At 44.8% G+C, this 9,825-nt stretch overlaps 3 protein-coding genes; 2 read left to right on the top strand and 1 right to left on the bottom strand.

Moving 5' to 3' along the window:
• Positions 1-1,872: 1,872 nt before the first annotated feature.
• On the top strand, positions 1,873-6,049 carry GSTUM_00001828001 (uncharacterized protein; the record flags this gene model as incomplete). Its single annotated transcript, XM_002838903.1, has 20 exons — positions 1,873-1,909; positions 1,956-2,054; positions 2,120-2,425; positions 2,479-2,609; positions 2,661-2,694; positions 2,753-2,804; positions 2,858-2,917; positions 2,975-3,161; positions 3,228-3,383; positions 3,445-3,693; positions 3,748-3,768; positions 3,838-3,855; positions 3,902-3,977; positions 4,027-4,392; positions 4,456-4,573; positions 4,625-4,736; positions 4,789-5,084; positions 5,139-5,244; positions 5,326-5,772; positions 5,822-6,049. The coding sequence occupies 20 exons, from the start codon at positions 1,873-1,875 to the stop codon at positions 6,047-6,049; spliced, it is 3,099 nt and encodes a 1,032-aa protein (XP_002838949.1).
• Positions 6,050-6,206: 157 nt separating this feature from the next.
• Positions 6,207-6,607, bottom strand: GSTUM_00001827001 (uncharacterized protein; the record flags this gene model as incomplete). The annotated part of the gene is made up of 2 exons (XM_002838902.1): positions 6,207-6,293; positions 6,359-6,607. 2 exons carry the CDS (start codon positions 6,605-6,607, stop codon positions 6,207-6,209), a joined length of 336 nt encoding a protein of 111 aa, XP_002838948.1.
• Positions 6,608-6,923: 316 nt separating this feature from the next.
• Positions 6,924-9,428, top strand: GSTUM_00001826001 (uncharacterized protein). XM_002838901.2 has 10 exons: positions 6,924-7,168; positions 7,229-7,338; positions 7,392-7,455; positions 7,509-7,543; positions 7,590-7,647; positions 7,693-7,744; positions 7,805-7,921; positions 7,975-8,559; positions 8,798-8,930; positions 8,986-9,428. Exons 1-10 carry the CDS (start codon positions 7,027-7,029, stop codon positions 9,136-9,138), a joined length of 1,449 nt encoding a protein of 482 aa, XP_002838947.1. The 5' UTR covers positions 6,924-7,026; the 3' UTR covers positions 9,139-9,428.
• The last annotated feature ends 397 nt before the right edge of the window (positions 9,429-9,825 follow it).

Below are 9,825 nucleotides of genomic sequence, written 5' to 3'. Positions count from 1 at the left end.
TGTTTATGCTCGACTCCTAACAGATTGAGCTTAATAATCTCTTCTTCTGCGATTGAAATGTAAATATCAAGTTTACAATGGTTTAAACTTGAAAGGTAAGAGCCTGTTCAGCAAAAGTTAAAGTAGTAACTACAGTTCTGTTTTGTAACAGTTCGACTTGGTGAAATGGTTTCTTGAAAGGTCAACCATTTTATAATAAAATTTCTCTTTTTCAATCTGTACCACCTGTAAGCTCTACCAGAATCTTTCACCTATTCTACTCACTTTGTATTATTTGTATTAATATCACTATTATTGGCCATGGGATAGATGAGGAGACAAATTGGTAGAAGATTTACATTTTTTAGGAAATTATTTTACTAGATAAAATATTTTCACTTTGAGATTATTGAAAAAATGTTTATATTCACATGACAACCATCTTGTTGCCATGGCATTGAAACGGAAAGGTTGATACAAGTGATGTCAAACGGCCGTTCTGTTTCCAATTTCACAAAGGAAGGAAACGGTCATTTGTATGAGCGAACTGAACGGAACCATCGTATCCAAACAGGCCCTAATATTACCCCAGTGCTGATATATTTTGGTCTACGCATTTTGCGCATGTCTTGGCATGTTTGGTCACATGATTGTGCTTTTCTGAAAATCTTGATTTATATAATAGCTATAATGTACTTTCTTTCTAAAAATACATCTTCATTGCCTTCATTTGGAAGGCCGTGCGATATTATGAGACTGCATAAGTCAGCCATGTGATTGTTGTTGCTACCTGGGACTCAAGGTTGGAGAGTAGGAAGTCTCAATCCAGCATCTATTTCTTAACTAGTCAATAATTTTCTTGCCTATTAACACTCTAAAGGTGTTTACTGTATTTCTCTGTATTCAAACCTTCTTCACCCACGATGGTCCGCCTTCCTCTCTTCATTTCCAAGAGTTTGTGGTTGAAGGGGGGATACTATTGATCTCTAAGGTAAGAGTAATATTAGGTAATGATTGCCTAAGAGGGTTTTCATAGCACTTACGAAGACACCCAAAGGACAATTCTGACGGGGTGGTTGACTGCATTGCGAATGAACCAGTCAGTAAATAACTTCGAATCGGACAACGCGGGAGTAGATTTATCATCTCCACAAGAAAAATGTAGACTTAGATAGGGGTGTTTCTGTGCTCTTATTTGAAGCCATAAAAATGTGGTGGTGTTTGCGACTTTTCCAAAATTACTGTTTTGATTTCAAATGCACGGCAACAGCGTTGTCGAGTTTGGAGACGCGCTAGGAGCTCTTGGAACGCGTTCCCGGTCCCCTACCTTCTCATTACTTCACTTCCAGAGGAGGTAACCAAGCTCTGCTCCACACTCCCAGAACACTGTTTTTCGACTCCTCTCCCGCCATACGAATCTCACCATACAAATCTTCAACATTCGCGCTTTAGCTATGTCTGGCTTAAATCCGAAAAATTCCCCAAGACCAAACCAAAAGTCACCATTTACCGCAAAGAATTCTCAAAAGTCGGGATCTATTCAGAAACAACAATCTCTGCTCTCCTTTTTTACCAAAGCCGCAGAGTCCCCTATTCATACAAATCAAGAGCAGGATTGCCAACTACCAGATTTGCCTAGTGGTCTAGCCGGACCGTCATCACCTGCGGACCATGAGGGTACCCCTGCGAACAAACATGGAGGACGGCGAGGTTTGTCATCAATTGCTAATGTGCTTCGACTTACTAATTAGAGTCGGGTCTTGTCAGACATTCTCCAGGTCCCACATTCTAGCCCGTCTATCAGAGTAAGAAATGTTTTCCTACAATGAAATTGTACGGCTCTAATTACCTCATAGGCACTCTCAAAGCGTGTTAGTTACACCGAATTGAGTGATGAGGACGATGATGTGCCGATCCTCAAGCGTGGTGAGTGGGAACTTCAGCTTGGTGAGGTGCTTGAGACTCACATCTTCTAGGTGTCAAACGTACAATCCAGGATTATGACGGGGATGGCGACCTAGAATTCCTTCCGCAGAATAACCTTATTGAGGGTTCGGATCAGGGCTCGGATATTGGTAAGCTCTCCGCAATGCTGCACAAATAGACATCAGTGGCGTTGGTTAAAACTAATCTCCAATAGCTGCCATCGACTGTGATGATTTTGTCGTCCCGGATATCGCTCCAACTAGGACACCTCGTAAAACCAGGGATTCGAAGAAACGCAAGAAATCGAACAATGATTTCCATGGAACACCGTCGCCCACTGTAAAAACCCCAGCAAGTGCCTCACACTTCGTATTCAATCCCAAGAGCGATAGCACTACTCCGGTATTCTCAGCCACGACCCCTCGGCCAAAACCTCCTGCAGCGCCTGCGGGCAGGAAGGACAGGGATGAGGTCAGATACTTTTGGCTTGTTGATATTAAGGATGCTGATGGAAATCCGCGTATGTCTTTATTCCAGACACGTACCCTCTCCACTCCACTAATAAGTTTGCAGCCGATCACCCAGACTATGACCCCCGAACCTTATTTGTGCCGCCAAGCGCATGGCTGAAATTCTCTCCATTTGAGAAGCAATACTGGGAAATAAAAAGCAGGCTTTATGATACTGTTGTGTTCTTCAAGAAAGTAAGACTCTATTCCCTGCAGGGGAGGACTTGGCATATTGAACTTTTTTAGGGAAAATTCTATGAGCTTTACGAGGATGATGCCAGTACGTTCTACATATCCCTGGTGGAGTTTTAGTTTTAGATGACTAATAGAGGCAATAGCAATTGGCCATAGAGAGTTCGATCTGAAGTTGACTGATCGAGTGAATATGAGGTGAGATTTGTACATTATGTGGGTTGGACTGTTAGTGGCTAACCGAATCTTAGAATGGTTGGTGTACCAGAATCCTCGCTGGATATGTGGGCAGCTCAGTTCATCGCGAAAGGGTATGTGTTGGGCTTAATGCGACCGCTTGGTTCCTGTTTGGATTGACGGTCAACTAGATACAAAATTGCTCGCGTTGACCAGAAAGAAACTGCTCTGGGTAAAGAAATGCGGGAAAAGTGTGGTAAAGCAGGAAAAGAAGAAAAAATTATTCGCCGCGAACTTGCTTGTGTTTTAACGGGTGGAACACTTGTTGACGAGAGCATGCTGCAGGATGAGATGGCAACTTATTGTGTGGCAATAAAGGTTCAATTTTGAGTTATTCGCGTTCAGAGTTCCTACCACCACTGACTTCGGCGAATTGCCTATTAGGAGTCATTTCGTGAAAAGGAACCGTCGTTTGGCATAGCTTTTGTTGATACCGCCACCGGAGAATTCTCTCTCTCGGAGTTCGAAGATGACTTTGACCTGACTAAATTCGAAACATTTCTCGCTCAAATTCGTCCGAGGGAGCTGATTATTGAGAAAGTAGGTAGTATTTTTAAAGAAAGTTGCAGGTCTGAGATTTGGTCCGGCTGATAATATGCAGGGATTTCTATCTTCTCAATCGACACGCCTCCTGAAGAATAACACTTCCTTGAACACTATCTGGAACAAACTAAAGCCTGGGGTTGAATTCTGGGAAGGGTCAACAACCGTTCGGGAGTTGGTGAGTAAGGATTATTTTGGCGAGAGTGCATCGAAGGACAGAAAAGGCTGGCCGCAGGCTCTGGAAGAAGTGAAGGAAAAAGAGCTGGCAATGTCAGCCCTCGGCGCTTTACTCTGTTATCTACAAACGGTAATAATCATGTTTGCTGAATATTTGATTTTATGGGAGGTCTGACTTATCTAGCTTAAAATTGACCGTGAATTGGTGAGTTTGGGAAATTTCCGGGTATATGACCCGATCAAAAAAGCGTCGTCCTTGATTCTAGATGGGCAGACCCTATTGAACCTTGAGGTTAGAATCTTGAACCTGGCTGGTGGCATCCCACTGATTGTAGTAGATTTTTGCGAATTCCTCGGATGGTGGCCCAACTGGGACGCTATTTTCTCTACTTAATCGATGCATTACACCTTTCGGTAAGCTCACTGGTTCCCTTCGGCTGGTGGAAGTTAATGCAGTTGATAGGGAAGCGAATGTTCAAACTATGGGTGTGCCACCCTTTGGCTGATTCGGATAAGATTAACGCAAGATTGGATGCTGTCGAATCTCTCAACTCTAATAATGGATTTCAAGACGCTTTCGTAACTCATTTGAATAAAATGCCGGATTTGGAACGTCTCATCTCCCGCATCCATGCTGGTAGCTCTAGAGCGACTGATTTTCTCCGCGTTCTTGAGGGGTTTGAGCAAATACGTGATGCGATAGACGAGATCACACTTTACAGCGTAGGTGGTGGTTTGATTGGTCAGCTTCTTACTTCTATGCCTGATCTGAAAAGAAGCTTGAAGCAATGGGAAGCTGCGTTTGACCGGGAGAAGGCGAAGTCACAAGGTAGGAATCTAGATACGGGGTTTGCTTGCCAGCTAGTAGAAATGCTGACTACTTGATCTTTAGGTCTTCTCGTGCCTGAGCGTGGTGTTGAGCTTGATTTTGATACTTCCCAAGATGTTATCGAGGACATCATCAATGTTGAGTTAGAGTCGCTCCTTACTGAGTACAAATCGAGCTTGAAGTATACTACTTGTCATTGGCCTTTTACTGCTGGAAACTGACCTTTGTATAGGTCTAGAGATATCAAGTATACGGACAGTGGAAAAGAAATTTACTTGATTGAGGTGCCAGTGAAGTTTGCGAGAAATATTCCCAAAAGCTGGACTCAAATGTCTGGCACACAGGTAGTCAATGTTTCTTCTGGTCTATGCTTGACTGCTGCTAAATTTTTGTTAGAAAGTCAAGCGGTTCTACTCCCCGGAAGTCAAAAAGCTTGTTCGCTCGCTACAGGAAGCACAAGAAACTCATAGCCAAATTGTCAAGGAAGTTGCTGGGCGATTTTACGAAAGATTTGATAGAGACTATCAGACCTGGCTAGGCGCGGTGAAGATTGTTGCGAATTTGGATTGTCTTCTTAGCCTTGCTCGGTCTTCCACCTCGCTTGGTGAAACTAGTTGTAGGCCGACATTCGTTGAGGGTGAGAGAAGCGTGCTGGATTTTACCGAACTGCGACATCCTTGCATGGTGTCTAGGTGGGAGAGACCCATCAATCATTCAAATTGGCGAGGATCTGACAGAGTATACAGCGTGGATGATTTTATACCAAATGATATCCAACTTGGTGGAGATTCGCCTAAGTTAGGTTTACTTACTGGAGCTAATGCGGCCGGAAAGTCAACGGTGCTTCGGATGGTAAGCCTGGGTCGCCTGTTTCAATTCATTTGATTTTCCTGTATGCCTGAATGGATGAATAATTGCTAACTGATTGTCAAGACCTGCGTGGGTGTCATTATGGCTCAGATTGGATGCTTCGTCCCATCGAAGTCAGCTCGGCTGACACCTGTGGATCGCATAATGAGCCGACTAGGAGCTAACGACAACATCTTTGCTGCACAGAGTACATTTTTTGTTGAACTATCAGAGACAAAGAAGATCCTTGCGGAGGCCACACCCCATTCTTTGGTAATATTGGATGAGCTAGGCCGTGGGACATCTTCGTACGATGGCGTGGCTGTGGCACAATCCGTTCTACACCATGTTGCGACCCAAATTGGCTGTCTTGGATTCTTCGCAACACACTATCACTCATTGGCTAGTGAATTTATTGGGCATCCGGAAATTCAACCTAAGAGGATGCAAATCCATGTCGATGAAGAGAATCGGGACATCACGTTCCTCTACAAGTTGGAGGCAGGAGTTGCTGAGGGTTCATTTGGAATGGTTTGCTTACTCGTTGTTTATGTTCTGGGCTTTACTGACAGTTTAACAGCATTGCGCTGCCATGTGTGGTATCAACAAACGGATAATTGATAGAGCGGAGGATGCAGCTCGAAGCTTTGAACATACTTCGCGGCTTAAGGACAGTTTAGAGGCTGCGCGAGTGGGGACTTATATTCCATTGGGGATGCAGAGCGATTTGGCTTGGATTCTTCGGGGCGGATGTGACATCAGTGACAACGCTTTCGACACCATCGTTAAATGTATTAAGGCATTGTAATTATGTTAGGAGATCCTTAAAACGTTTCCGCGTGAGTGAATGAATAGTGGATATCTTAACTGTGATGCGAGTTTCGCTTCATTCAATAGCTTCCTTTAGAGATGTGCGTGATTTTAATGAGACCAATTACCACTTACCTAAAACGAGGATCAAGACTCTAATAAGCGTGCATGAGTTTTCTCAAGGCTTCACCGACATTTCCACCACAACCGCGTAAAGCGTCCGTTGCCTTAGCTTTTGTAACCTAGTAAACATTCGAGCGCATGATAAGCAGGAGAACCCTATATAACAACAACGCAAACTTAGTACCTCCATTTCCTCCATAATAAGTGTAACGCCGGCGGCATTGACCCGACTAGATGGGGGAGGGGCTGCTTTTTGGGTAGGAGCCTGTTGGACACTGAGGCCTTGCATGGCCTTTCCGAGAGCCTCGGCTGATTCTTGGGTGACCTGTTCCACGGGTGTATCACCTTCATTGTCCATTGCTTTCATAGCCTTCACGCATCGCTCGGCATTGGAGGGCGCCACACGATCTTGGGTAGTTTCTAGCTCAGTCATTTTGAAGCGGTATGTATTGGGTGAGCAATTCTGTTCGGCGCCGGCGGTGGTGTAAAATTGGCGCTGAGATTCGGAGCGGTGAGGTATGCGTGGGACGCTGGAGCCGATCGAAGATGGAGGTGATGTTGGGAATTTCCTGTTCTAGGTGTTCCTGATGAGTAAGTTTGGTACGAGACACCTGCCTTGTTTAAGGTGAAAGGATTCCGAATACAGGTATCATAGCCGCCGAACCGACAGCGCTGGAGTGGTAGGGGTACATCTACAAGTAGCGAGTCGCCCAACCAAGTCAGCTCACAACCTTTAGCAAACGTGAGCGAGAACAACGATTAGACTACACACACTAGCTATTCAAAATAATAGCGGGCCAAAGATCGAGAGAAGGCAAGTCGCATACGGTGGCAGGGTCTAGAAAAAAAAACATGGCAGGTCTATCGACAAACCCTTCATCAAGGAGAGCTGCGGAAGCTGCAACTGTGAGGACTGCTGGCGAGGTGCAAACAGCTTTGGATAATAGCAACCGTGGAATCCAGGCTGGCAGTGGGAATGCTTGGTCTCCATCGTGTAAGTAATTGGTCCTGGAAGGGTGAATTTTGGAAGCTGACCATTACCCTCCCGAGAAAGCCTGGAAATCCAAGCCGGTAAAGCAAAGTGTGAATTATGAGGACGAGAATACTGTCGAAAAGGCGCTTAAAAAGCTCGAGTCACTTCCCCCTCTTGTAACAGCAGCAGAGGTGAGCCGCCAATTCATAGGATATATCGGTAGCCGCCTACTAATTTGTTCTAGGTGTCCAAGCTTCGTGCCAGGTTGAAGGAGGTTGCACTGGGCAAGGCCTTCCTGTTACAGGGTGGTATGTGGGTGGCAGGTGCAGTGACTAGTGGGCTTTACTGAGGAGGATTATAGGTGATTGTGCTGAATTGTTCGACTACTGTACCGGGGTGCGATTCCCAGACGTCTGTGAGAGTAACCGCTGATATGGCGCAGGAAAAAATTAGCGCGAAAGTTAAGCTCTTGCTTCAGATGAGCATGGTTTTGCTATGGGGTTCGTCTCGATACCACTTCTCTTTGCTTATCTAAAGTATACCAGGTGGAAATATTCCTGTTGTCCGGATAGGTAGAATGGCTGGCCAATACGCCAAGTAGGATCCTGCAATCCTTTTCTTGCTTTCTCGCTCGCGCTCTTGTATTGATTATTTTAGGCCAAGATCTAGTGTTACTGAGATAGTCGGCGGGAAAGAGATACCCTCCTTCCGCGGCGACATTATCAACGGATTTGATATTTCGGAGAGAGCTCCTGACCCAGCTAGACTTGTGAGGTGAGCGTGGTCATTCAGATTTCGGGTTGAGAATATATGGGCTCATGAAACAGCGCATATTATCACTCAGCGACAACTCTCAATTTCTTACGTGGACAACTCTCATCTGGATTTGCTGACCTGCGCCATCCATTCGAATGGACCCTCAGCCACGTTCAAAATAGCGAGACAAAGGAGAAATACCAAGGCATCGTGAATTCGATTACCGATACAATTCGCTTCATGCGCACCATTGGTGCTGATACTGCCTCAAGTCTTGGGACTGTAGAGCTTTACACCTCTCATGAGGGCCTTTTACTGGAGTATGAGCAAGGTTTAACTAGGTTGTTGCGCGACCCCATGGATGGGAATAAGCCTAAATGGTATGCTACTTCTGCGCACTTCATCTGGATTGGTGACCGGACCAGGCAATTAGATTGCGCCCATGTCGAGTATTTCCGTGGGATTGAGAATCCGATCGGAATTAAAGTTGGCCCGACAATGGTAGGGGAGGATTTAGCGAAATTGCTGGATATTGTGAATCCGGATAAGGAGGTTGGAAAGGTAACCCTGATTACAAGATACGGTGCCGATAAAGTGAGTGAACTTTTGCCTGGCCATATTGATGCCGTCGTTAAATCCGGACATACCGTTATTTGGTAAGTTATCGCTGCTTATAGAGAGAAGGCTTATGAAGACTGACTTTGGGTAGGCAAGGTAAGCAGACCAATTCCTCCAGCTTTTGTAGCTGATACTAATACGACATGCCAAACGGATTTCAGCGGATCCTATGCATGGGTAAGCACCCACTTCCTATCATTTTTAAACACGTGCAACCCCTTAGCATCCTATATACCACAGGGCTGTTCGGTGACTCACGGTAGGGTGATCGCACAGCAACACTAGATCTTCCCCGACTGGAGTCAAAACGCGCCAATTCGAGAATATCATGAGAGAACTCTCGTGTACTCACCACATCCATGAAAAGAGCGGAACCTATTTGGGTGGTGTCCATCTGGAATTGACTGCAGTAAGCTGGTGCTGGGATCCTGAATTGGCTCAAGAACTAACTTTGTGGCTCACAGGACGCCGTTACCGAATGTGTTGGCGGGTCGGAGAATCTCACGGATGATGATCTGTTGCTTAACTACACGACCTATTGTGACCCCAGGTTAAACAATAAGCAGGCCCTAGAGGCAGCTTTTATGATTGCAGGCTGGTATCGCGAGAGGTCTTGAAAGGTGGTTTCTAGTAGTTATGTAGGTTCTAGGGTGATAGCATAACATATTGGGTGAGAGGTGATTGTGTTATCGCCGTGCAGCAGAGACATAAGTTTAACCAGGCATGACATATGATTGACATGGTTAACAAAATTAATCTCGCATCAAGGAACACGATAAACTTTCATTGTCAGCCTCGCTCCCCCTACGGACTTCAACGTTGTAATATATATAAAAGAGGGAGGGGGGGAGGAATTGTAAGTGTCATATCATCCATACCATAATAGAAATTAATATTTAGTATGCCATTCAGTTTCTAATTTTATTTTATTTTATTTTATTTTATTTTATTTTATTTTATTTTATTTTATTTTATTTTATTTTATTTTATTTTATTTATGTAAAAGTGTGCAGTTCGGAGAAAATGATAGGAATACCGGGATCCGATACATAGGAACACCGGGATCTGATACATGGGAACCATTCCAAGGTAGGGTAACCCTGCTCGGAATTGGAATCTCTGGTCTCCCACATACCCCTCCAGCCCTCTTATAGGGCCCACACATCATTATATGTACTTATCTTAATTGCATCCTGTGACTATAAGGCTGCAAAGTTTTAGGTGTAAGAATAATACCATATACGTTGCTGTCCCCCCTCCCCTCGGATCTGGTTCATAGGATATGTGAGAGGGAACCTTTGACT

Source organism: Tuber melanosporum, assembly GCF_000151645.1.
Source record: "Tuber melanosporum whole genome shotgun sequence assembly, scaffold_292, strain Mel28".
In the NCBI taxonomy this organism is placed as follows: Eukaryota; Fungi; Ascomycota; class Pezizomycetes; order Pezizales; family Tuberaceae; genus Tuber; species Tuber melanosporum.
Note: the sequence above shows the minus strand (reverse complement) of the source record. Positions and strands in the feature narration are given on the sequence as shown.

Excerpts from the sequence above, each read along its gene's own strand:
- GSTUM_00001826001 (XM_002838901.2), top strand. The coding sequence starts at position 7,027 with ATGGCAGGTCTATCGACAAACCCTTCATCAAGGAGAGCTGCGGAAGCT. Across the intron at positions 7,456-7,508 it reads GGCCTTCCTGTTACAGGGTG|GTGATTGTGCTGAATTGTTC; the intron begins GTATGTGGGTGG and ends GGAGGATTATAG. Across the intron at positions 7,745-7,804 it reads ATGGCTGGCCAATACGCCAA|GCCAAGATCTAGTGTTACTG; the intron begins GTAGGATCCTGC and ends TGATTATTTTAG.